The sequence below is a fragment of the Agaricus bisporus genome, assembly GCF_000300575.1.
Source record: "Agaricus bisporus var. bisporus H97 unplaced genomic scaffold AGABI2scaffold_3, whole genome shotgun sequence".
Taxonomy (NCBI): Eukaryota; Fungi; Basidiomycota; class Agaricomycetes; order Agaricales; family Agaricaceae; genus Agaricus; species Agaricus bisporus.
Genome location: NW_006267366.1, coordinates 1,807,923 through 1,832,457, shown reverse-complemented (window position 1 = coordinate 1,832,457; position 24,535 = coordinate 1,807,923). Strand labels below are relative to the sequence as shown.

The window sequence follows — 24,535 nt, the reverse complement described above, 5'->3', positions numbered from 1 at the left end:
CTCAACTAGCCACGCAAAAGTACACGTCGGAGGACCGGGGCAAATTAAATCATTATTTACGCGTATATTGGCGTATAAACCCGCTTATTTGATATCTTTCATATCCTCACTCAATGACTCTCCGATTCACTCATTATCTCGTCATCGCCTGTCTTTTGGCTTGCCTAACCTGGCGCTCAAATGCCACCACCGCACCCAACACAGGTGGTATCCTGACGGTGTCCGTGAGTCATACATTTGGTGGCTCGTGTCGAATGTAAAACTGTTCTAGATGAACTCAAAAAGACTGATTTGATTACCCCTGGGGGATGTTTAGGAAGCCGATTTACACAAATGCTCTGCCGTGCAAAAGCTTAGTGCTCTCAAGGTTGCGGTGGACGAGCAGGAGTCACCTATTATGCGTCAGGTCTTCGCGTGGTTGTTCCCTTTCGGTCCTGCTGGGAATTCTATCCTCGGCACTTTTTATATAAGCTCGTACGTTCGTTTCGAAAAACCAAATATTTTTTTTTGCTTGCTTCAACTCATGGATTGGAACTCGTGTGATCATTCCAATGATTTAGGGTACCCAACTTTATACTTGCTTTCATACCCGCGCAAATTAATGGCAATACTCTTAATACCATGACTGCATTTGCTGTAAGTGGGGGTTTTGGTTTTTGGTTGAAGAAATGTTGACGTATGGTTTTTCGAAGGCTGGAGGCCTGCTTTCAGACGTACTCCTTCACCTCGTGCCACATTCATTCATGGGTGAACATCAAGACCCTGGTGTTCATTTTGTGATGGTTGAAGAGAAAAGAAACATCCTCATCGGGTCCGTCGAATTCCTAAACTCTAAGGAAATCTATTAATTAGTTGACGCAAATGTGAATTTTTAGACTCGGGCTCTTTGCTGGGTTTGCGGCGTTTTTCGTTATGGAAAAGACACTACGTGTTCTGAGTGGAGACGATGAGGGAGGGCATTCTCATTCTCATTCTCATTCACTCAAGGATGAGTGTGATAGTGCTGAAACGACTGCTGTGAATAACTCTATGTCACAAAACGGATTGCGGTCGAGGAAAGGCGAGAAGGTAAAGGAAGATACTGTTCAACCCGTTAAAGCCTCTTCCGGACCAACAGCAACCTCAGCTTATCTGAATCTTTTCGGAGATTTTGTGCATAATATGTGCGTTAAACGGCCAAAATGCCTCGATGAATTATAGTGCTGATATGAAATTTGTTTTAGAACAGATGGTATAGCGTACGTCATTCCCAAGTTTCAACCCGTCATGATGAAATATAACTCTTTATAGCATGGCCGCATCTTTCTATGCGTCTCCTCTTGTTGGCGCTACCACGACGTTGGCTTGCTTTGCACATGAAATCCCACATGAAATAGCCGATTACTCGATATTGATTCGCAGTGGGTTTACAAAAAAGCAAGCCATGCAGTCACAGTTTTTGACAGCGATTGGTGCATTTGTGGGTTTCCCCTTTTGACATTGGAAGACTCATTACTTGATCTTATATATTGTATCACAGGTTGGGTAAGTGTTATTCGCTAAAAATAACACGCTCGTTGGTAACTTTTATTGTGTTAGGACATTTATTGGTATTGCGGTGCATAATGCTGCGTCGGCCGGTGGTGGGTCAATGATCATTGACTTGGCCGCGGGGGTGAGGCAAGACGCGACGGGGTTACTCGGCACCACAGTGCAACTGTCTGATCTGGTACGTCGATCGTCATCCAATAGCTGCATTCCAAAGCCACCGACGGGCAAACGTTCGTGATTGGATCAGAACTCATCCCCATTTCTTGTTTGCAGGTCATCCCATTTGTGGCGGGAGGGTTTTTATATATAGGTGCAGTGGCCGTTTTACCTACGTATGTGGAATTTAGATCTATTAAAAGTTGTGGTCCCGCCGTGTGATCTTGCCTGATTCTTCGCGAGACGCATTTGTCGATTCACTTGACCTGACTTTTTTGTTTGTAGGCTACTAGAAGAGAGCAAGAGTGCCAAACAAGCGATCCGAGAGGTAAGGGTGGTTTTTTGTGTTACGGGCATCCGGCACTCACACGAGTTGACAGTTCGCCGCGATGGGATTTGGGGTCGTGTGCATGTTTTTGGTCGCGTGAGTGTTCATTGCGGGTGTACTACGAGGTGCAGTGGCTTAACAATGAGCATTGACAGGTGGAATGAATAGAGGAAGAGAATGGGTGGTGTAGTGAGAGGCGCGGGGGGCTCAGGGGTACATAGACCAGTAGTAGACGGGGGGCGTGGGAATAGAGTGATCCGGAGTCCGAGGAACGTGCGTGTTCGATTGAGGAATTAAGCATCAGAACTTGAAATCGCTCTTGTGACTGCCTCTCCCTCGTCTAACCGTCGCCTCGCTCAACTGCCTGGCTCAGCCAGAGCAGCCCGCTCACGCTTTGCGTCACGCCCTTTTCCTATGACTTCAAGCTCCACCGTAGCCAACTCGTCCTTCATCCCCAAGCTTCTCTATCCTCATTCATACTCCCTCATGGGTACAAAGGGCCGCTCCACTCCGCGCGTTGTCTGCTGCGCCATCCCTATCGCTAGATCCGCCGGAAAAGTGTTGGTGGTCACAAGTCGCAAAAGGCCAGATTACTGGGTCTGTGAGTGACTCTTTCCCTTTCCCTATCGTCCCCTCCATTTATCACTCACATGATCACTTTCTTCAGTGCCCAAAGGTGGATGGGAACCCACCGATGTGCAGCTAGAGGCTGCTGCCTCACGAGAGGCCTTTGAAGAAGGTCCTCCCCATTTCCTCTAATCCGTCGCGCAACTCCTGATTCTCGTCCTCTTCCCCTGCCGCCGCCGTCTACAGCCGGTGTACGCGGAACGGTCACTCGCTATGTGATAACAATACCAACCCCTTCGGCGACTTACCATTTCTATGAATTGGATGTCGCCGGACTCGAGCAAGATTGGCTTGAATCCAACGAACGAAGACGAGAGTGGGTAGATTATGCTGAAGCTGTCCGCCGCCTTGAATGGAAGTCGGAGCTCGCACAAGGTCTCAAACTTTGTTCCTTGGCTCCTTGCCGTTAGGTTCGAGCTCGCCCGCATAGAAAAACCCTTCTCAACATTATCAAATATTTAATCCGTTTCTTGTTCTTGAAGTTCTTGAAACCGGTATATCTATCTTGGGTCCTCGGTGCGGTTGGTCTAAAAAGCTTTGTCTCCCCCCCCCCCCCCAGCACTCAGCATTATTCTTTCATTATTTTCTCTCGTGAAGCCGTTTGAAAGGTCGAGTTTCTAAACTGCCTCTTGTTTATCCCGTCCTCCCCTTCCCCGCACGAGCCCATGTTGACGTACACTCTCCCCCTCCACCCCGTTGATTAATCGTCCCTTTTGCATCGCCTAAACACATGTTTTTGTCCCCATGACCTCGCTCTTACCTCAATAGTAGTTAGTTCGTAAACTCTTGTCCTCCACCTATATAGAATCTGAAGCACAACTCTTTGAAAATACTCGATACCATTCTTTTTTTTCCTTTTGCCGTAGACGTAATTTTTATAGTAATTGCAATCCATCTTTCATCAGGTTTTGAGTGCCTGGAAAACCCGAAGTAACGGGTATAGTGTCTGCTTTTTTCTTCTCGTGCTCCTTATGTTGTATAGCCAAGCGTTGGGTTGTCTCTTTTGACAACACAAGAATTTCTTATATCGGTCATGTGATTTCGGTCAGAGGAGAGAGTCCGTCTTTTGGGAGTACTTGCTGCAAGGAAAAGCAACCGCATCCAGAAGAGCACTCATTACCGGGTGAACTATCCACATATCTTGGTTGGATTAAAGCTTCTTGTACGATATAATTCACTTTAGCATAGATAGGCAAATACAGTCGGGTGCCAAGCAGTCAAATTCAAACCTTCCCTGCCAAATGGTCTCGTCAGGGGGAGCCACTGTCGCTTAATACGTACCCTGACCGTTCGCCTTTTAGGTTAAATTAGGGATACATATGACCAGTTGAATTACCAATGTGAGTTACACATACGATGGCGGCGATGCCCGTTGGGACCTCATCGATAGTGGCGCCCTTGGGACGCACGGACCCTCATAGACTAAGTAGACTAACAGGACTTTCGCAGAGGCGTAGATTTTACCTCTTTTGTGAAAGGTGTGCTAGATTTTTTTTAGCTTGTTAGCGACGTCATTGATTTACCTGTATAGTGTTGTATTGCTCCATGGCTACGAGAGCCGATGGATCATGGAATGGAATCAACGTGATACAAGTGTCTGCTTCACTCTTTTTTTTTCTTGTTCATTTGATTCTTTACAGCGGAGCGGTACTGCGCATCAAAAAAAAAATTGGAAGAAAATTGTTCACTTCTCCAGGATTGTGGTGCTCGCGCCTCCGGACCCGGAAAACTCCGATTCTGGACCAGGAACAAATGCATACGTGACGCAACCGCTTGACATATGCAATCACAAAAACTTTTTTTTAATCAGCTGGCATAGGAACATGCTTTGCACTTGCAGCCAAGTAATAATAAAAAAAGAACTTGTTTCTTTTTGGTGTTGTTCTTCTCGAGTGCAGGTATGGAAGGTCTCGGCAAACAGATGACATGATATTCCGGTAACTTGGTTATCCATCGACAAGGGTACACCTGACGTATTTCTATTAAAGTTTTCTGGAGCAGCGCTAGGAATTGCTTGAACATGAGGCGATAACCAAGTGGTCAGCTGGACTGTAGTGGAGATTTGCGGAATTGGGTCTGTATTGACCAGATCTTACCTGGGTGGCTGGAGTTTCTTTAAACTACAAGCTTCCAAATATTCCAAAGCCCGCGTCGTTGCGCTACGAAAAGCTAACTACTGTATAGGGACGACACATTTACATATTGATCATTCTCCATTTATCGATTATCTAGTAAGCCCACCCTATCGGAGTTCGAGGGAGTTCGTGAGTGGTTTCTATCTTCAGCGTTAGAACTCACGAAATTAAACATTAGGGTTCATTTAACGGGGGAAATACTGAATTACCTGAAGCTAGTCGTCTTGGAGAAAAGGTAACATGATTTCTTTGAAAGAATCGCTTCCGGTATATGGGGTCGCCCCGGCACCGATTCTTTCTCGTGACACTCAGAGGGCGTGGTCCCCGAATTAAATATTGGGGCGAAGGTGAACACACTTATTTTTGAGGGAGACACAATGGCCGAATGGCCGATTATGCGGTGTTGACTGGGTGTCTGGGCATGGATGACACAACTTTTTAACTATTTCCCTCAAATGCGTCCGTCATCAAATTCATATGGTTTGTCTGCTTCAACTCATAAAAGACACACTAGCGGAGATGGTTGGTTAACAGCCTTGTACTAGGTTTGGTATTTGTACGGACTATTCGAATTCCGCTGGTGTGATATGGTGGGAGCAAAAGAAAAGAACTCTCGGTCGGAACTGCAAATCGTTGGAACTTGCCAGCATAAAAGTTGAAACGTGTCTACACGTGTATCCGGAGTCGATTGTCGTATGACACGAGTCAGATTTGCCTGCAGACACAAGCCTGTAGGGGACGTGATTCATGTCAGCCTTATGTGGCTAGCGTCTTAGGTATCATCTCAGTTTCGGTACCTTGCCCATTTGTTATGTTCTCTTATTCTCTTTAACTCTCACAACAGACCGGTAGACTGCAACTATCCAGTGTTGATCCCATGCGAATAGAAGTTCAAGCTGCAGTGTGCAGTGGGTGCCCAAAAAAAGGTCACTAATGATATTTTGAGATTCCATGCCGATAGGATATCTGCTTACCGTTCCGGTCAGAGCGAGCCGGCCTGCTCCTCTATGGGCAACGTGATCTCGAAACAGAACCCTGCTTCTTTCAAACCGAATGTATCCAGTTCAGAATCCTCAAGATCCCCGCTTGACACCAAGTCGATCATCCTGCCAAAACTGTTGTCATAATCAATCCGGATATTACGGGAGAAAAGTGTTTCGCAACTATGACTCCCGAGTCTTTAGATGCACGCCTTCTAATTTGACTAGAATCCTTTAGAATAGAGGAGGCGGCGTTGTCATTGAATATGGGCATTAAGCAAGTACTACTGTTGTTAGCTTAGGCAATTAAATGACCGGTATATTAAATTTAAAATCCAGCGACCCTCCTGCGAAAAGGTAAAAAGTGCAAGCAATCCTTGCTTTTCATAAGTTCTTACGAAATACCGGACGATTCATTTTCCCGAATTTCCCCACATTGGGGTTGCGGTACTTTCGAAGGAGCATATATCGGAGCGTGCGGCTGAAAAAAAAACGAAGGAATCTAAAATCTATGAAAGCGGGGAACTCTGGATACGGCCTTAACAGTATTTCATTCCCGATTGTGCGCGAATTTATATGGAAGATATTGTGTAGCACGGATTTTCTAGAAGTTGAACGGACCCGAATCGATTTGTGTTCATCTACTTTTGTGAACGTGATACCCTTGGTTTCGGGATCTAGCCCCATCCTTGCAGCGGACGCGGCGCGATGTCGTGCTACTCGTCGGTATTATATTGGTTATCCCCATCATCGTTGAATCGAGAACTCGTTGACAGGTGAACAAATATATTTTTGATTGTCTGTCGAACCAACTACTCAGAAATTGATGGAGATCGATTTTATCACCTCATTTCTTTCACAGCTTATATATACATGGTTCGGGAACACGAGTACTGCTGGCAGTCAGCTAAGCGTGATTTCGTTGGAATAGGTTGGCCGTGAGGAAGGGAAAGATGGAAAGAGGACTCGTAATAAAGGATAACCGAGAACATCATCTAAATATCTGTGGCGGCTTCTACTAGTAAATCTAAGATCTGCCAACATCAGTATTGACTAATAAGTTACTACTGTTATATCCCCCGATTTGTCTGACAAAGATCTGATCTGATACAACGACCCTAGTCTAACAGACAGGCTTTGGGGATTTCCAAAGCACAACGTGCTGTGGGCCATAGTATCTTCTTGGAGCTATAAAATGAAAGAAGACCTAGACCAACCCTTCATCGCAACTTTTCCTGGCTTTTCATCCACATCGTCTTCCACCCTTAATCAACAATGAGACCTTACCTTATGTCCCATTTCCAAGTCCACGGTGACTTTGAATCGACAGGCTCAACTGCAGAGACTATTACCACGCAAACTATGACGGTGGACGACCTCTCTTCTACATATACACCTCAACAATCGCTAGCTGTCGTATGTCAGCAGGATGCAACAGGCCGTCGATGCCACAAGACCCTCAGAGGAGGAGGGGAAGCCGTCTGGCCTCCCAACTTGTACGTGTTGATCTCGTATCCAATTATAGCTCAACGGTGATTGACTTCGAGTCTTTCGATAATGCAGGGAAGCCGCGCTCATCTCAGGTACTTAACAAACCTGCACTTCAAGTACTCATAGTAATAATGCGATGGCTTCTTTCATAGGTTTACAGGCATACTCCGACAGGTACCAATTACCTACGACATCTCGAAGTCGTGGCCGTTTTATTGGTCGCAACCATTTTCTCTCGGATTACGTCAAATGGGCAACTGGTCGGAGGCGAAGCGCAAAGCAAATTGGAAGTCGTCTTCAACAACTCAAAGAGACCTGCAGAGATCACAACAGTAAGTTGATATGTCTTTTTTTCGGTTGATGGTCCATAATGACCGAGCTCGGATAGTTCACTTTCTCGTAACGGGCCGCCAACTGCATTCCCATCCCGAGCCTCGTCGCAGCAAGAAATCCAGTTCCAAACATTCCTCTCGTCGCTCTACGAGTAGTACTCCTGAGGTTTCCTATGACTCGTGTAAGGAAGAATCCGAGGACCAACCTACTGAACCAGAGGTAAGCACTACTCTGTCTTTCTCTCCGGTTAATGGCAATCTTTGTTAGGACTATCAATTTGACATATCGTTGCAATATGTACCGCAGTCAAGATATCGGGAAGATCATAGCGTCGTTCCCTCGCCGCCAATCCAATCCCCTTCAGTAGGATACGAGGCTTCACCAGAATGCTCGTATCCAAATTCCCAGTCGACTGTTTACTATTCCGCATCCTCCGATTACTGCGTTGAGGCATCGGAATGGAAAGTTGGCACGCAACAGGCGCAGCCGACTCCTTACCAGTTGTCGCCTCAACAGTGGGAACAGTATTATTCCCAGCTGGAGCAGCCCCAGCAAGTTAATTACTACAACTCCCAGTATTGTTTATCTCCCTATCATCCACGTTCGACCCATTGCATGTAACTTACTGTTTTTGTGATTCAGCATACCGAGTCCGCCGCATTAATTTCTCCTCGTAGCATGTACTCTTTATTATATGCATCATTATAGATATTCGCTTCTTAGTCCGGAACTCGACTATCACTATTTGATGGCTCTGAACGCTGTTTCGCATTGGCGATTTCCATGACATTGAACTTTTGGAGGCGATAATAGTCTTGTACGATAGAAATGCCACAAACGCTCTGTTAATTTCCTTAGTCGATATGCATGTGCCTATACGAGTCAAATAAAGTACCTTGAAAACCTCCACGAGGATAAAAATCTCTGGATTGTCCAGCGATACTGTGTGACCAGCAGGGACGCACTGAGCGATATGTTGAATAAGCACAGAGCGTGATATTGTGCTATGGTTTCTCATTCTCAATTCAACCTTGTACTAGTATAGTAGTTAGTTGATCAAGTTGCAAAGAATGTAAGATGCAATGAAGGGACTGACTGACCGTAAAACTCCGATTTTTGTGCGTCTCAAAGAATTTGTTAAAGATATCGTGACATAATGATTTTATTTCCGGTAGATTTGCTACTGAGCTTCCGCTAACTGGGACAAAACGGTGCGTGTGTCTGAAAATGGGAATTAAAAATCTCCTCACCGCTAATTCGTACATTTAGATTTACAGCTACTTACCGTGTTTGTGTCACGCCCGTGCGCTGAACATTTTCTATGTGCCTCACAACAAGTTGGACAGGGTCAACCGGTGGCTTGCAGGAAAGGAACACAACTATCAGATCCTCGTTAATTAGTAAAATGAACAAGTAGTCAAGCCCTTACCGCAGGGAGTGTTTGTTTGGCAGCTGGCTGATCTCATGAGATGGATTGGAATACAAAAGTCGGAAAGCCACGATACCGAATCTTTTTTCTCTCCGCGATTTCTGCAGGGACGACATTTCATTGGCAATTTGAGCTTCAAGACTAAGCTCTTCGCTCGTTGAAGCTGTTTTTTCTTCTTGACCACTGATATCTTCTGGCCATAACTCATCGGCTAACTGGTAAGTTGACAAGTGAACTTCGTATGAGCCCTTAAACCCAGCAAGGAAGGTGATAGTCTACCGATTCAAAAAGATCGTACAATTCTCCGACAGTCTGCTTTTCTTTTCCTTTGACGCCTGAAAAACTTGTCAATCAGGATCCACTTGGCGGACATAAACTAGCCTTACAGCTTACCCAAACACCAGGTCCGTCTATACTACGCTTCTCCCAGACTGGGGTCCCGTCCTTTAGAGACCGAGTGGTTCAGTATCAGTGGTATTGTTATCGATTTGTTGAAAAGAACGACAATACGGATCGGTACTTCTTCTTCTTTTCTTTTCCCAGCAGCTTTTTCTTTGTTTCGGCCATTGCAAGTCAAGTGAACGCTGTTTGCGGGGCTACAACAATCGTCTGTTTTGATCGATACTGATATCTTTGGGCATGTGACTAAGAGTTGCAACAAACAATAACAATTTTGTCGCAGTTCACGCTTCTTTTATAGGACCTGTATATTTCAATCCAGCCAGTACATGGCCTAACCCACTTGTTCACTTGTAGCGGCGTACCAATGCTTTGGACATACTGCTAGGAGTTGGCGACGCCCGCAGCAATTGTTTCGGACTTGATTTCGCGTTCATTTTGACTTATAGAGATGCCACCCGTATTATCGTCCTATCTGTGCACAACATAAACAGAGGTGCGGATTGGTCGTATGTATAACTAAGGTCAGTCGAACATCCACACCGATATCCAACGTGTCTGTCGGATTGAAGCGAGGCCTGAGCGAGGTTCGATGGGAGGCTAGGATTATCTCCACTCAGCCAGCGTTTCAGAAACTCATACTGACAGTACGACACGAAGGAGGGGACGTTTTATTCCTCCTCAGTGTCCAAGAATGCGGTACTTGCTTGAATTAGAAAACTTATCGCCCGTACCCATGACAAGTACTAATAACAGGACAATTTTCAATCCTTTAGAACAAGGAAATGTAGCCCCCGGGACCAACGAAAATCTGAGATCAGAAAGGGAGCTAAGTACCTGATAAATCCGAAAACAACCGCATTCCGATGTCCGATCAACTTGGTAATGTCAATGAACGACGGAAATTCGCAGTTGAGAATATAATAACTTGAGTGTCCGGGTTGTTCTCTGTTGTTCTCCGAGCGTTTTCGCCAAGCATCAAACAAAGACTGAGCCCCTCTCTTAGGTTTTCATCCCTTGATTGTCATCCGAGCCCCTTTGTTTTGGGGGAATATACAGTATGACCTGCCCCTACCCATGCCGTTCGACGAAGGCCTCGCCAAGGACTATGAATTGCTGTTGCTGCAGTTGGGACGTGGATAAAAAGTAAGTACTTCAATACTTACACTCCAAGCCAATCGTACCGGCTTCCGACGACATCTATATGTTCTCCATTTGGCCAAAGGGAGCTAAGTATACATACCTGACAAATCCGTGAAAATAAGCGATTATAGGTCTTCATTCCGATCTCCGATCAGCTTGGTAATGTCAATGAACGACGGAACCTGAAACTAGTCTAAGGTGCAGTTGGGAACATAATAACTTGAGTGTTCATCGAACAGAGACTGAGCCCCTCTCAGGTTTTCATCCCTTGATTGTCATCCGAGCCCCTTTGTTTTGGGGGATATATGTTGGCGATATTTTACCTTTGGCAGCACCCGGATACTCCTTCATGGCCGGAGACTTGGAAGTGAATACCTCTCGCTTAGTGAAGTCAGCTGATGGTACGGAAATATATACGGACGCGACAGGAAACCGCTCGCCGAGCACCCCAGTCCTCGTTTTGGTCCATGGTCTTTTCATGAACAAAGGCGCATTCAATCCTATCTTCGACGATCCCAAATGGACCTCTAGTCTCTTCCTAGTAAGCCAAGCTGGCGGCATGGTGAACTTGACTGAATTGAAGCTCGTGATATTGACAGGTGCGGTACGATACCCGTGGACATGGTAGAAGCGGAAAATCGGTTGCCGAGGAAGCCTGGGAATCCAAACGGTTTTCGGAAGATTTTGAAGCTGTTTGCAGAGAATTCGAAGTAAGAGAAGCATATGTCTTGGGATGGAGTATGGGTGGTGGGCTGTTTCCTTTGCTCAATACCACTAGACGCAGCACTGATACCTTCTCAGCCGCTCTGTTCCCTGATATTATGACCTACACCACTTCAGTCAAGATACTTGGCTTCATTAATGTCGCGGGAGTCGTATCCGTGGACCCCTCGATCAAACGAAGCTCATCTCGTCCATTGGCAAATGAATGGGGGGGTATACTCCTATCCCCTCCTTCCGTAGATGCCTTCCAAGAAGCTTTATTTCAATTCCTCCATATATGCTCTGACGAGCTCTCTCCAGAGCTCTTCCGCATTTTACTGGAAGGAATGATCATGCAGCCACGCGGCGCAGCGGTGTTGGCTTTTAAAAGAAAACAGAATCCCGAGAAGATGTTGCAGGAGGCGCGAGGTGGGAGACTTCCACTCCTGGGCATCAGCGGCTTAAAGGATAAAGGATTGATTGCTGAGGAATTGAAAAGAGAGTTGGAAAACTTGGGGTGGAAAAGGATGACCTATCGGTTTTTGCAAGACGCGGATCATATCCCTTGGGTGTCTTGTGCAGAAGAGTTTAGAGAAATTGTATTGACGTGGATCAAGGAGTTAACGCCATAAGCAAGTGCATATAGGGACTTAATTCTTACGGTCTATCTTTCCGCTGCTGCCTTACCGAACTCTGATTGATTGATTGATCGTCTGTTGTATCTTGGGATGAACATGTCCGCCGGGTTCAATAAACGCTGTTAGTACTCTTCTACCCGTAAAAGTTCAAGGTCAAATGGATTGCGTCTCTGTTAGCTATCTACCGCCTCAAATCGTGTGAGTTGGGATCTAGATAAGTTCTCTAAGATTTTCCTGAGCGATAGTATCAGAGACGCCGAGTTTTCAAGTTGAAGCCAGCTAGTAGATAGTGTTCTAATCACCACCGTGCTGCTTCATGGCACTTTCATCGCACCCTTTCTCACCTCTCTGGGCGTTTGATGATTCTGCGGATGGCCAATAAAACACACTTGCTTGTGAATTCCTTTGAAACAGACATTCTTGTAGTACCCAGGTCTTTTCTCCCGGTTCCTGGCGATTAGATACGTCGCTGCCGCGAGGTGGATATACTAAGGTTTTATCACGGCTTAGCGAGACCCAAAACTGAGGGAACGACGGTAATTAGGCCTTCTTGTTCATATAACTCAGGCCGTCCTTTGGAAAAACCTCATGTTTGCGTAATGGGCACTCTATAGTCTGTCAAGAGTTCATAACCGTTCGGTCTATAATTTACTAACGATATATCATACCTAAATCGAACGCCATTCCATTGGTTTCATTACAACAAATACGGATGGCTCCTGCTCCGTATCTCTGAGCAATTTTGACTAAAGGATGAGTACAATAGTATAATGATCCACAATGCTGGAAAGATCGAAGGAGTCTTTGATAAAAAGGTTCAAATGGCAATACCTTCTCTTATATTTCAGGAGTATAATTGAACAACTTTACACTTACAACATGAAGTCGCGACTAATCACCGCTTCTTTCGATGCTCCAACCCGGCCAGGTGGTGACATCTATTATGGTTCTCGTACAACTTATTCTGTCTGCCTCCTTTGAGTAATCAAGTCGTGGATGACTGTTTCGATAACATCGGATCCCGAGGGCGTGTGGTGTAAACTTCGCGACCAGATGAGTGGTTATGTGCACCCATCAACCCTTCATGCGGTACATCAGCAAAACGTCCAAATACTTTTTCGTGCTTTTTTTACTTTTTTGTCAAAAAAGTACGAAAAGTAGAAAAAGTATTTCTGTCTACTTGAAATTTTACTTTTTTGTTTTTGAAAAAAGTACTGCATTCTGCGCAAGTAGACAAGTAGAAAAAGTATATTAAGTAGCATATAAGTAATATGCACGGTGTAAACATTTGGTGTGTTATAATGCGGGCCAACACATTTTTCAGCACAAGTAGAAAAAGTAAAGACATAAGTAAGCATTCAGTGGACAGAAAACTTTTTGTAAGTACTCCGTACTTGGACAGATTTTTACTTTTTCTACTTTTTGCAAGTAGAAAAAGTAATTTAAGTAGGAAAAAGTAATTTGACGTTTTCCTGATGTAGTCCATAAGTCGCTTGAGAACATCCCGAATTGGCACAGCTGCGAAGACAAGGTAGAATGTGACTGCCAAGGATCGTCCGAACTAGAGGAAAAATGGCCCCGTGAATGAATTGCACTAGAAAGGATTTGGATCAGGTCATGAACTTATCAAAGACCTTCCGTCGGTAGTCACAGAAACGGTGTAGCTCATCAAAAGACACGATATTGATGAGCCTCGAGGGCTCAGGGACAAGCAACTTTCCTTGAGGATTGGTTGATAACAAAAATTGACCAAGGATGACAGGGTTCAAAAAACCATGAAACTACTGTGAGACACAATTGAACAAAATGAACCTAAAGTATGTCACTATCAGGTTATACAAAAGCCAGCCAGATCAAGATAAATCAATTCTTCTTCAAAAAAACCGCCGGTGGGGATCGAACCCACAACCTTTGCCTTAGGAAAGCAACGCACTACCATTGTGCTACGGCGGCATGTCACATTCAATGGTTTGTTCATAATTTAATCACAAATCGAAATCTTTCTACCGCCAGATATAAAGCTTACGCTACGCGGTATATGCTCGCATGAGTCGATCAAGGGGATTCACCGTAAGCATGCGGCTCGAAGTCGAAGCTACATCCTACGTACGTTCCGCACATACAATAGGACGACATAGTTGGAAAAGAGTAGCATCCCACCGATGCCTTATTTGCAATGAATTGTTTCCAATGCATACGAGTCACAGACACTGTACATGGCAAATCAACGGGTCGGGTATTGTTATATACAAAGGATGACCAAACGTCTAAGTGATAGACAAAAACAACGCTAGAAAGTACATTCGACACACCAGTCGGCGACCACCATAATTATAAAATAATGATCCAATGATCATAGGAAAAAAGGTAAGGGGATAGCAAGAACATATTAGCGGCAGACAAGCTGCCTAGATCATACAATAGTGATAAGCAGAAACGAATAGACGGGGAATCATCATGCAATAGACCAGAGTTTGTTCAGACCAAGGCGGCAGACTGCAAATAACCTCTAAATATAGAGTCCCGAACTAGAATTGTGTTAGGTAAACGTTTTTGTAGAGAAATGGAGACTTGCCATTGCCAATAATGCGTTGCGTCGCTTTGGTGTCCTAAATGAGAGGTAGTCGTGTGGGTAATGCACGAGAAATAAGCTGACGAAAGGCACATACTACGACGCTAGTAAAATGTGTATACAATACACGTCTATTCTCATTATTTCTTCGATGCACCTGGAGGAAATGAGCCCGGAAGTAGTTCAACACTGTTTCGTAGTCGTTGTTGCGGTCGCCAAAGGAAGTGATACTAGGATGGTCTTAGAAGGCCGGATTCGTTTGAACCGAATGATACGTACTATTTCCGGACCCCTAGTCCCTTGTCCAATTTCGATTTTAAAAGATCAGTTTTATCTAACGTAAATAAGATGAGTCGTAACGGTATACCGTAAGGGCGTTCGGACTTACTCAAGAATAAGACCAAATGGACATTTTTCAGCAATGCATTAGAGCAAATCTGGGTAAAGAGCTGGAGTGAATCGTCTATGCGGTTCACGCGTGGGTCTTCCTCCAGATACTACAGAAGAAAGGGGGTGAGAGCGTCATACATAAAACTTGTGTTCGTTCATACCTGATCGAACGCACTGACTGGGGCAACAAAGATAATGGCGTTTGCGTCATCAAAGTATGGAACCCAAGAGTGCCGTTGACCACGAGCACCGCCAACATCATATAGATGCCACGTGACAGATTTTCCGTGAATGGTGACGTCGAAAATGTGTTCAGCGACGCCCATCGTTTGAATTCGGGCATGTAAAATATCATCTAAGCAAGTAGCATCAATATATGCTATATGGTCTTCAGGATTATAAGCCCTATTTACCGGTGGAAGGAATATAGTCGGGGGCAGCAACGCGAGCGATATGTTTGAGGAAACTGCAACTTGATAAGCCATTCATATGCAAAATCAATGGACTATCAACGCACAATTCAGACCACTCGTCAAGCTTCAACCTTCGTTTAGCAATCATCCCTTTGACTGTAGGATGGTTCCACAACTCTTTGACGTCAGACTCGAACAGGGCAAGCATTCGGGCGACGTCTAATATCAAAACGTCCTGGACCGATGGTATTTCTGCTGAAATGCTAACCCGCTCCTTCTTTTCTGGATTCGTACGCTTTCCAGACAGCCGCCCTATTGCATTTTCTATTGTTCGAGCTTGCCAGCCACTGCGAACGTAAACGCTGCCTCGGCCAGAGCCCGAAACAGCAATTCCTCCACTTAAGCGATCTGCAAGTTGCGCGTCGGTAGAAATGAGAGGAGAAAGCTTTCGTCGTAAAGCCGCAATCTGATTAGCACCGCTGTCTTTGCTCCATGGGTGGGAGTGATTGACGGACGAGGCGGAGGCGTCAACTGAACTAGGTGAGCCGTTGACTTCGCTGCCAGAATAGAGGGATGTAGAAGGAGATGGTTGCCCCGCGATTCCAGCAGTACGCGCCCTCTCGTCGGTGATGGAAACGCTGTCATCATCTTCTTCCAAGACGTCATCCCACGCCTCAAGAGTATTCAGGATGTGCTTGAGGGAATGGACAACATTGAAGTAGATAACAGTTTTCCAAGAGATGCGCTCCTCGTCCAAAGAATTCGGCCTGTACATGAGCTGAAACTGCTTTTGAAGGGTGGATTTCCCGCTCTCCGCCTGACCGAGGAGCAGGAGCTGTAAACAAAGTGAGTGTATGCGCCTAAAAGAGCACATATAGGAACAAAGCGCAGACCTTGACGTCTCCTTTCTTCCGTCTGAGACGTTCACGCTCTTCCCTGAGGTCCTCGTCGATCTTGTCGGAAACGCGCTTGGCATCAGCCTCCGCTGAAAGACGGGCTATGCGTTCTGCCTCTGTCTCTGTCGAAGGTGGCCGGAGAGCCTCTGAAATGGGATCATCCTGGCTGTAGAGGGAGGGTGTACGCATCATGGGAGAGGAGAAGATGATGGTGGGAGGAGGGAAGGACTAGTGAATAGTACAGATTCGCACAGCGGCGCGATTATGGGCTATTTTTACATCTCTGTGACAAGATCCAATGTTCACACGCCCACTTACCCACTCTTGGCCATGGTATGTGTTTCTCGTCGTCGCGCTGGATGTTGTTCACCAAATTCTAGTCAGTGACGCTGCACACCACCCACGGCGACCTCAAGGTACACTCGCCCGTTCCATCCTTGACAACGCCGCTCATCATTTTTCAGATTGAAGTCTTCTGCGAGGCTGTACCCAAGGCCGCTGAGGTAAGGGCTTCTTCAACTGCTTATGTCTGATATGTTTGACTCCACCGCTGTATAGAATTTCCTCGCCTTGTGCGCGTCGAATTATTACGATGGTAGTCTCTTCCACAGAAATATCAAGTCTTTCATGGTGCAGACCGGCGACCCCTCTGGCACTGGCAAAGGGGGCCAGAGTATCTGGGGCGCTTCTTTTCCAGACGAGATACGTTCTACACTCAAAGTAAGTGCATGGCTATTACTATCGCATACTGATCCGCCTTTCGCGATTCCAGTTCAATGCACGAGGCATCGTTGCCATGGCTAATGCGGGACCCGACACCAACAAATCACAGTTCTTTATCACCTATGCAAAACAGCCACACCTGGATGGCAAGTACACCATCTTCGGCAAAGTCATCGATGGCACAGACTCCACCCTTGATGCAATGGAGCGCGTTCCTACGAACAACAAGAATAGGCCGCTAAGCGAAATCAAACTCACCCATGTAAGTAAATGCTGTTCCCTACTCTGGACTTCATCTCATCAAGTTCCCACTAGGTCACCATTCACGCCAACCCGTTAGCTGATGCCCAGCTGAGGCATTGATCACGAGTCCTGTGGTCCGCGCTTGGTCGATCTGTCACAAATGTTTGAAAATGATGCGATGTAAATGTCTGATTGATATCGTCAGGGGTTGATGTAATATCAGTCTCCGAGTAGATGAATAGGACGCCAGGCAAGGTTTAGGCGTGACAGTATTGGAAGTACACGTTCAATAGTCATAAACCACGGAACATTAATTTTTGATTTGATCCACTGCGCTCATCTGTTGCAAAAGGAAAGAGAATGATAGGGTTTACCAACTCTAATGCTTAAAATATCGAGCCTCAGCACATAGAATTCACTCTTATGCTTGCGTACACTTTTCTGCTTCGGCCAACAGTCTCACACATCCTACCAGTGCAGTATTGGACAACTGCATGGTGGAATTGGGGAATATGCATAACTACTTCTAGATCAAGGGAGTATGAGATCGAAGGCACGGGGTTTGATTGATAGTGTAGGTATCTCTACCGCTGAAGACATTCTTTTGATTGAATGACGTGAACCGTGTGGTATTGTCACGTCTAATATACAGGTTTCTCTTGTTCCTCGTGGTGACATACATATGTATTTTTCGTCATCTTTTGATAAATCCCACAAGTTCCTTTTGCAACTCTCGCTGTCGTCGGGCTTTCTCCAGATCGTCCACACTGCGTAGATCGTATACAATATCACGAGTTTTGCCGAAATAGACCTACGCAACCACAATCAAGGTTCTGTGGACTTAAGAATCATATGCACCGCACCTCCTGAAGTGAGTTTCTCATCTTGATTTCCATCTCTTCGATCATTCTACCCGTATTAGTGATGTGTGAAGAAGGATCATGAATTGGCCAATCTTGTTCTTGCTAGAAATACCAATAGGACCCATCAGCTCAGGCAACCTAGCTTCAGACAAGAAAAGATGCATTGTAAAGAAGGAAATCACCCGAAATCATTGATGAACCGTTCGTCCAACCCAAACAATAGAGAGTACAAGGGGCTCATGACGAAACGAAAATGTACACATACCTGTCTCGTCATACTTCCGCTCAGAGTGACTTCGCCTTGACGGTTGAAAGATATATCTTTGTACTTTCCGTTGTTTGACCCGGCCCCCATAGCGCTAGACTTTTTTTCATTCTCTCCGCCTTCTTGTGAGGCTTGTCGAGTCGTGAGCTGTAACATGATCGTAGAGGTAAGTTTGTAATGAGCCTGCCGTCCCCGTTCAACAGACTCAAAAACGTGGATCGAGTCCCATGAGCCCGAAGGTTCCTGGTTCGAAGAAGGTGACATTGCTTATAGATGATTGAGTGTGACTCTTTCTTTGCCGGCAATGAAACGCACTCTTCTTGAATAGTACCACGCCTGCGAATCCACCATCTTCAAGATCCCAAAGATAGACAGAGGATACGCCTCCTTCGTAATACCTTGATTATATGTCATGTCAATTTGTCCTTAGGCGGAGAAAGAGGGCGGGGATCACGTACATCTCACGATACGTATCAAAGGCCTCATTGGCCATAATTTCTAACTTGCGCAGCTTTGGAGTGGGTACAGTTCCGTCCTCGAGAGGAGGGTCATAGTCATTTGACCACGGTGACCTGCAGGATACCGTGACGCATCGTCAGCTCGTCAGCCTCTCACCATACATGAATGCAGCGAAGACCGTACCTGTAGCTTTCACCGTCCCGATTATAGTCGCAGGCGAGGTAGTCGCGCCCTGTTGCACGGTCAGTTTTGAGTTGTAATGGCTGATCAACGCTCCCGAGGAGATCATCAGCGTAATCTGGGCAGATAGTGATTAAAGCGTTGACGTTCTCCTCTGTTCGCGTTGGAGGCAGGCGCCTCATAAGATCAAGCATAGAGTCTACGAGCTCTGCCATGGTTAGAGTGTCGATGTTGTAGAAGGGGACGTTGACGATCTTAATTTGTTTGGCTGTTCTAGTTTTGGTAATAGGTGTCACTAAAGCTATGAACAGCAATTTTAGGTCAGCCTCTCATAGTTTACTTATCATGTCGCTAAAAAAGTTTTTGAGGGAAAAACATGAGTATCAAGGTACTAGAGAAGAAACTCGAGCAAAAGATGTTATGAACGGGATGTTGCCCCACACCAGGATTGAACTAGTGACCTTCTCATTGACCTTGTTGGTACAAGTGAGACGCGCTACCACTACGCCAGCAGGGCCTACAAGCAATTCGGCTCGTATTGCCTCCATCATGCCGCTTCTCACGGCCCCGGATAGAGATTCCAAAAAGCCGAAGACAGTAAGTTAGGTTGACATGCATAATTCTTCTTGACGGTTTCGGGTCGGTCAATAACACTAGCTTGAACCATTGCTAGATTATGGGCTTGACCATTATCCCGGACAATACCGGAAGAGTGATTTGGCTGTTATATCCTGTTCTTCCTGAGCATTGGTGCTAATTACTCGTTGTACGCAGTGGGTGGGCGCCCGCACCGAACTGCGTACCGATGGTCCAATCGGGAGCATGGATATTGCACTCGGCGGCTCCGGGCGGATGCCGGGAGATGCCGAGTTCCGAGACCGAATTTTGTAAGAGGGCAACGTGGGGATTCTCAACTTGACTTTCAACCACCACTTGCCCTACCTTTCGTGAAGGTTGTCCCTACAGGATCTTCACAATAGCGCCTACCCACCACAACCACCCATCTCATATCCTCTTCTGTGTCGGCAGAGGATTCATGCTTCGTCCGCCAATTGCTGCAACAAAGCGTAAACATTCCGTGTCCATACCTTCCGCCAGTTTTGTAAGCGTCCTGCATGCTTTCTCCTAATTTCCTGTTACTAACCTCTTTGGCAGCTGCGTTAAAATCCCCATTTGTTGCCCATAATGGCTTCTGGTCCGACTGTGAACATTCGTCGCGATGTCGATGACAAATTTTATCGCTACCGGTATGTGCCTCCTCCTGGCTTGTTAGCTAGCTGATATTGATTTCCTTCAGCATGCCTCTTTTGACCACAAAAATTGAGGGAAAAGGAAACGGTATCAAGACCGTCGTTCCCAATATGGCTGATGTAGCGCGTGCTCTCACGCGCCCTCCTGCCTACCCCACCAAGTTCTTTGGCTGCGAGCTTGGTGCACAGACCTCGTTCGATGAAAAGAATGATCGATACATTGTCAACGGTGCTCATGATGCGAATCGTCTCCGCGAGCTCCTCGATGGTTTTATCGAGAAGTTTGTTCTGTGCAAGTCTTGCAAGAATCCTGAAACTGATCTTGTCATTCTCAAAAGCGGGAGGCATGAGGAAATTATTCGTGATTGCAAGGCATGTGGGGAACGTACGGGCGTGGATATGAGGCACAAGTTGACCACGTTCATCCTCAAAAATCCACCAGTCAAGTCCAAGAAGGACAAGAAACGCAACAATGCTGGTACAGCTGCGGCTAGTGTCGGTGGGAGCAACTCACCCACCCATGACACCGGGGATGCCGAGGATGCCGATCAAATCCATGACGCTGCCGAAAGCGACGACGAGCTCACAAGGAAGATCAAAGCTGAAGCTGCGGAGCTGAACCCCGAAACTGCCATCGTTAAAGAAGACTGGGCTGCTGACACGTCGCCTGAGGCTGTTAAACAGCGTATGAAAGCGCTTGAGTCTAGCATGGCTGCCGTCGGCATGGGGGACGACGATGGAAGTGATGAAGATGTCAACAGTCCTTACACCCAACTCGGAAAGTGGGTTGAGGAAAATCGCGATGATGTAGAGAGTCCCAAGGTTTTCTCTGTTGAGCTATACAAGAAGGTCCAGGAATTCGGTATTGAAAAGAAGCACAAGACTCTTCTTGTTTTAATGCAAGCTCTATTCACTGACGAAGCTACCACCGAGATCAAGAGTTACTTGGTACTTTTCAAAAAGGTATGCGTTTGTGCAACGTCAAATGTAAATCATACATTAATCTGCCGTCTAGATGGTCACTTCGGAGAGGCACCAGAAGGCTTTGCTTGGTGGTTTGGAGCGTCTCGTTGGGTTGATGCAACCTTCCCTAATTCCCGCTGTTCCGAAGTTGTTGATGGAATTCTATCAAGCTGATATCCTTGAGGAAGAGGTCATCACTCAATGGGGTACTCATGTTAGTAAGAAGTATGTCGACAAGGATACTAGCAAGAAAGTCAGGAAGGCCAGTGAACCATTTCTCAAGGCAAGTCTTTTATCACGTCCGTTTTCTTTGATTGCGTAACTGATGTTTTTCCCGTATAGTGGCTCGCTGAAGCTGAAGATGATGAGGATGACGAGTAGAGCTTTGACTTAACGTAGTCTTTTTTGTTTGCCACTATATATCTCCCTATGCCTTTGTGAACGAATGACACTTACTTTAAGTATTTACGTGAATTACGTCACAACCTCGCTTTTGCGTGTCTCCACCTCCCTCCTTACATTTACCTGTGCCCTTTCCATGTAAACAGTCGAAAACGTCGTATTTCAATGCGCGAGCATCGTTTTCGATAACGCCGCCAATGAGTAGGCCACAGTTGGGATCCAACGCCAAAATCAGTATGCTACGTTTCATTCTCTGTAGCCTATTTTCAGGACATGCAGTCCTCTCCCTCCTTGGTAAGCGCCTCCCATCGCACAAATAAATGCTCATATGCATGCCACGTTCCGCAGCATGGTTAATTGGGAAGTGGCGAGAACCTGAAATGAGGACGAACTTCGGAATATCTACAACCTGGGAATCAAAGCATCACATTGATCAAGGTCGATTTCAACCGCGATAGGAAGCAAAGTCTCATCCGCTTGTATGTGGCATGCGCGAACAACAGTAGCCTATCCAGACAAAGACGAGGAGACGAAGGCCGAACGAATTATGAGTCCCTCGGCGCAGCAAGGTGGATTCTTCTGCCTTGGGAATATTCAAATTGCACGCTGGGACGACTGTGGACAACTTCCGTATTGTTACTCGGTATGCCTCAGAAGTCGTACTGATACCACCTTCTCAAGAGGACCACCGATGACCGGCTGAAAAATAGACCAGACTCGTTCAAGATTTGCATCATTCTTGATACGTTACACACGGTTGACTCTTTCTCCGGGGCGACAAGGCATTCACCTTTTTAGTGAGCGCATCACAATATATCATCTTTCCAGCATTCTTGCCAACGGATATAGTTTGAACGTCCGCTTTCAAATATATAAATGATCGGCGGCCCATTACCACTCCAAGTCTTCATCCTTCCTCTGGCCATTCCGCACTCTTTGTCCGTCGTTCAAAATGGATGAAGAGTCTACTTCATCGCAACACCATATCCTTATAATCGTGTTCGACGTCTTTGTCTTGCTTGGGCTCATCATGTTCGTGTGCACTTTGCTTCCAGCGATACTTTCCAAGACTGTTCAAAGGAGTGTGGCGTGGTATAGCTTGATGTTGGCGTGGTTGACATTTTCCCTAAGCTATGGACTTTTGGTGGGACGGCAAGAAGGAGAAGAACCTCCCCGTACTCTTTGCCTAGTGCAAGCATTACTGATATATGGTGTTCCCGCATTGTGCGTGCGTTTCATTTTTTCATGTCGAGGGTTAGACCATTTTGTTCATATTTACATTTCAGGGTAGCGACCGGGATGCTTTGCTATTACATTGAAGTAAGTCATCAACTGTCTTCCAGTACAATCATTCAACTATAAGGAATAAGTTTTTTCTCATCATAATTAATTTGGGATCCGGTCAACCGAGGCGGTCCAATTCCCCCAGTGTGCGGTTTCTGGTATGCATCTTTACTTTTCACGGCTCCTTTGACTGATTATCTGTAAAAGCTTGTAGCCATGCCATGGATCGTATTTGTCGCCATAATTATTGAAGTTTTACTCGTATGCCCTTTATTACCTATAATAGGTGAAACTCGTTCAATTTTTGCTTCTACACTTTTTAGTTGATCTACGTCAGAGATCGTCTTTCAGCCCTGGAGCGTTCAGTGACAGGCTTCTATTGTCACCTTGGTGATAATTTACCGTTAGTGCTTGATATCTATCCATCATAATTTGTTACCGCTTTCTGACATATACACATCATTCTATTTGTTTTCTTGAAATTAGGAATCAAATTTCTGCTGGCGTCGTCGGATTTTGTATGCTGGTCCTTATTCCTCTGGAAGGTATGTAACACCATCTTTATCTTCGATACGAGATGACTAACACCCCGTTTCTTTATTGCGGTTTCGTTTCTTAGGCTACACAGGGTATTTGATTTTCCGGAACAGAAGCGTTTTTCAAAGCCTCGACAAGAAGGATCGCCATTTCTTTTTTACAATTTACATCCGACTTATACTATGCACCTTTGCTGCCATACTCGCCTTTACGTGAGTGGTTCCTCTTCCGGGCTCCCTCTTTTTATCTTCCTCCCCTTACCTCACCTAAAAAAACTATATTAGGCTATCTCTCATTGCCTTGACTCCAAGAAGCCCTAATGCCAAGACATTAGTCTATCCGACTCGTCAGTGACATTCCTATCATTCAGGTACAAATTTAAAGCTGACCAGGATTTCGCACTCCTTTACGCTCCCCCGTACAGTACCTATCTTTATCGCACTTGCATTTGGCACTCAGGAAGTAAGTGAGCACACTAAATTTTCAGAACAAGAATGATTGACCATGTAACTTATTTTGCTTGTGGCAGGATATCCTTCACGCCTGGTTATTCTGGCGACAATCACCACAGCCGACGAATTCTATCGTCGTTAATCAAAATGGAACGGGGAATGCCACTGTCAGTCTCACTACTGTCATCCGCACATCTATAGATGAAACGGCAACTACCCTTTCGTCGTTTAACAATGGACATTCGAATGCATGATCAGAAAGTTCTTGACTATATCATTTCTCTCTCCCTCTCTTTGGGTCGTGGCATCTGGGACAATTTGATATTCACCAGACTCCATAAACGTAGATATAAAGGACAGTGTTTTTATTTTCATGACGGACATCTTATAGCTACATTTGTACAAAATAGAATCTAGGACACCCATATCCCAACTCATGCAGTTCAACCACGACTCAATGGGGGCGCACCCCGAGCGTTCACTCACTCCAATTGCTTTCGTACGGTCAAGTTTAGGGTACCAGAACATCCTCCATGAATGAGCGGTCTCGTTCTTACCCTAGAAGAAGGGTCATTGCCTACGAACCTGGGATAAAAGCACGTTGGTTAAACCTCTCGTTCCTTCCTCCATCGTCGAAAACCTCTCTGAATTGAATGTGTTGACTTTGCCTATCCGCCTTTTCAGCATGTTTTTTTGCTCGCCATATGTTGGGCAATCGACCACAAAGTAACTCAATTTTGTTTCCGGTGTCA

General features: G+C 45.7%; 9 protein-coding genes and 2 non-coding genes across 11 annotated transcripts; 6 read left to right on the top strand and 5 right to left on the bottom strand.

The window, feature by feature from the left end:
* Positions 1 to 79: 79 nt before the first annotated feature.
* AGABI2DRAFT_201750 (hypothetical protein) lies at positions 80 to 2,282 on the top strand. The gene is made up of 12 exons (XM_006459405.1): positions 80 to 224; positions 317 to 474; positions 561 to 636; positions 693 to 811; positions 876 to 1,163; positions 1,224 to 1,238; positions 1,291 to 1,459; positions 1,574 to 1,708; positions 1,804 to 1,862; positions 1,972 to 2,014; positions 2,067 to 2,110; positions 2,170 to 2,282. The coding sequence occupies exons 1-12, from the start codon at positions 114 to 116 to the stop codon at positions 2,180 to 2,182; spliced, it is 1,230 nt and encodes a 409-aa protein (XP_006459468.1). The 5' UTR covers positions 80 to 113; the 3' UTR covers positions 2,183 to 2,282.
* A 51-nt stretch (positions 2,283 to 2,333) lies between these two features.
* AGABI2DRAFT_134904 (hypothetical protein) lies at positions 2,334 to 3,544 on the top strand. The gene is made up of 3 exons (XM_006459404.1): positions 2,334 to 2,615; positions 2,682 to 2,753; positions 2,828 to 3,544. Exons 1-3 carry the CDS (start codon positions 2,501 to 2,503, stop codon positions 3,049 to 3,051), a joined length of 411 nt encoding a protein of 136 aa, XP_006459467.1. The 5' UTR covers positions 2,334 to 2,500; the 3' UTR covers positions 3,052 to 3,544.
* Positions 3,545 to 6,932: 3,388 nt separating this feature from the next.
* On the bottom strand, positions 6,933 to 9,586 carry AGABI2DRAFT_218712 (hypothetical protein). Its single transcript, XM_006459403.1, has 13 exons — positions 9,520 to 9,586; positions 9,396 to 9,453; positions 9,289 to 9,344; positions 9,086 to 9,224; positions 9,010 to 9,036; positions 8,866 to 8,959; positions 8,681 to 8,801; positions 8,476 to 8,616; positions 7,848 to 8,422; positions 7,636 to 7,799; positions 7,400 to 7,579; positions 7,320 to 7,339; positions 6,933 to 7,252 (listed from the first exon to the last, which is right to left on the bottom strand). The coding sequence occupies exons 1-9, from the start codon at positions 9,574 to 9,576 to the stop codon at positions 8,300 to 8,302; spliced, it is 816 nt and encodes a 271-aa protein (XP_006459466.1). The 5' UTR covers positions 9,577 to 9,586; the 3' UTR covers positions 6,933 to 7,252; positions 7,320 to 7,339; positions 7,400 to 7,579; positions 7,636 to 7,799; positions 7,848 to 8,299.
* A 1,300-nt stretch (positions 9,587 to 10,886) lies between these two features.
* Positions 10,887 to 11,934, top strand: AGABI2DRAFT_191431 (hypothetical protein). The gene is made up of 3 exons (XM_006459402.1): positions 10,887 to 11,092; positions 11,151 to 11,298; positions 11,353 to 11,934. The coding sequence occupies exons 1-3, from the start codon at positions 10,901 to 10,903 to the stop codon at positions 11,883 to 11,885; spliced, it is 873 nt and encodes a 290-aa protein (XP_006459465.1). The 5' UTR covers positions 10,887 to 10,900; the 3' UTR covers positions 11,886 to 11,934.
* A 1,838-nt stretch (positions 11,935 to 13,772) lies between these two features.
* AGABI2DRAFT_t34 lies at positions 13,773 to 13,844 on the bottom strand. Its single transcript has one exon. It is a non-coding gene; the product is annotated as a tRNA-Arg (tRNA).
* Positions 13,845 to 14,078: 234 nt separating this feature from the next.
* On the bottom strand, positions 14,079 to 16,385 carry AGABI2DRAFT_191430 (guanine nucleotide-binding protein). Its single transcript, XM_006459401.1, has 9 exons — positions 16,160 to 16,385; positions 15,371 to 16,101; positions 15,267 to 15,319; positions 15,015 to 15,208; positions 14,852 to 14,960; positions 14,743 to 14,797; positions 14,561 to 14,693; positions 14,467 to 14,500; positions 14,079 to 14,419 (listed from the first exon to the last, which is right to left on the bottom strand). Exons 1-9 carry the CDS (start codon positions 16,352 to 16,354, stop codon positions 14,370 to 14,372), a joined length of 1,554 nt encoding a protein of 517 aa, XP_006459464.1. The 5' UTR covers positions 16,355 to 16,385; the 3' UTR covers positions 14,079 to 14,369.
* A 90-nt stretch (positions 16,386 to 16,475) lies between these two features.
* AGABI2DRAFT_191429 (hypothetical protein) lies at positions 16,476 to 17,457 on the top strand. The gene is made up of 6 exons (XM_006459400.1): positions 16,476 to 16,495; positions 16,543 to 16,578; positions 16,627 to 16,665; positions 16,721 to 16,882; positions 16,935 to 17,147; positions 17,201 to 17,457. Exons 1-6 carry the CDS (start codon positions 16,493 to 16,495, stop codon positions 17,246 to 17,248), a joined length of 501 nt encoding a protein of 166 aa, XP_006459463.1. The 5' UTR covers positions 16,476 to 16,492; the 3' UTR covers positions 17,249 to 17,457.
* A 211-nt stretch (positions 17,458 to 17,668) lies between these two features.
* Positions 17,669 to 19,157, bottom strand: AGABI2DRAFT_218707 (hypothetical protein). Its single transcript, XM_006459399.1, has 6 exons — positions 18,899 to 19,157; positions 18,715 to 18,828; positions 18,572 to 18,654; positions 18,257 to 18,522; positions 17,992 to 18,093; positions 17,669 to 17,939 (listed from the first exon to the last, which is right to left on the bottom strand). Exons 1-6 carry the CDS (start codon positions 19,108 to 19,110, stop codon positions 17,823 to 17,825), a joined length of 894 nt encoding a protein of 297 aa, XP_006459462.1. The 5' UTR covers positions 19,111 to 19,157; the 3' UTR covers positions 17,669 to 17,822.
* A 171-nt stretch (positions 19,158 to 19,328) lies between these two features.
* Positions 19,329 to 19,412, bottom strand: AGABI2DRAFT_t33. Its single transcript has one exon. It is a non-coding gene; the product is annotated as a tRNA-Thr (tRNA).
* A 395-nt stretch (positions 19,413 to 19,807) lies between these two features.
* AGABI2DRAFT_191428 (hypothetical protein) lies at positions 19,808 to 21,546 on the top strand. Its single transcript, XM_006459398.1, has 5 exons — positions 19,808 to 19,997; positions 20,051 to 20,142; positions 20,193 to 21,108; positions 21,161 to 21,391; positions 21,451 to 21,546. The coding sequence occupies exons 2-5, from the start codon at positions 20,081 to 20,083 to the stop codon at positions 21,487 to 21,489; spliced, it is 1,248 nt and encodes a 415-aa protein (XP_006459461.1). The 5' UTR covers positions 19,808 to 19,997; positions 20,051 to 20,080; the 3' UTR covers positions 21,490 to 21,546.
* Positions 21,547 to 22,461: 915 nt separating this feature from the next.
* AGABI2DRAFT_177395 (hypothetical protein) lies at positions 22,462 to 24,170 on the top strand (the record flags this gene model as incomplete). Its single annotated transcript, XM_006459397.1, has 10 exons — positions 22,462 to 22,734; positions 22,797 to 22,830; positions 22,881 to 22,952; positions 23,002 to 23,055; positions 23,118 to 23,197; positions 23,281 to 23,339; positions 23,414 to 23,543; positions 23,616 to 23,677; positions 23,702 to 23,793; positions 23,861 to 24,170. Coding segments are annotated over 10 exons (1,033 nt in total), but the record flags the coding sequence as incomplete, so codon positions are not given.
* Positions 24,171 to 24,535: the final 365 nt, after the last annotated feature.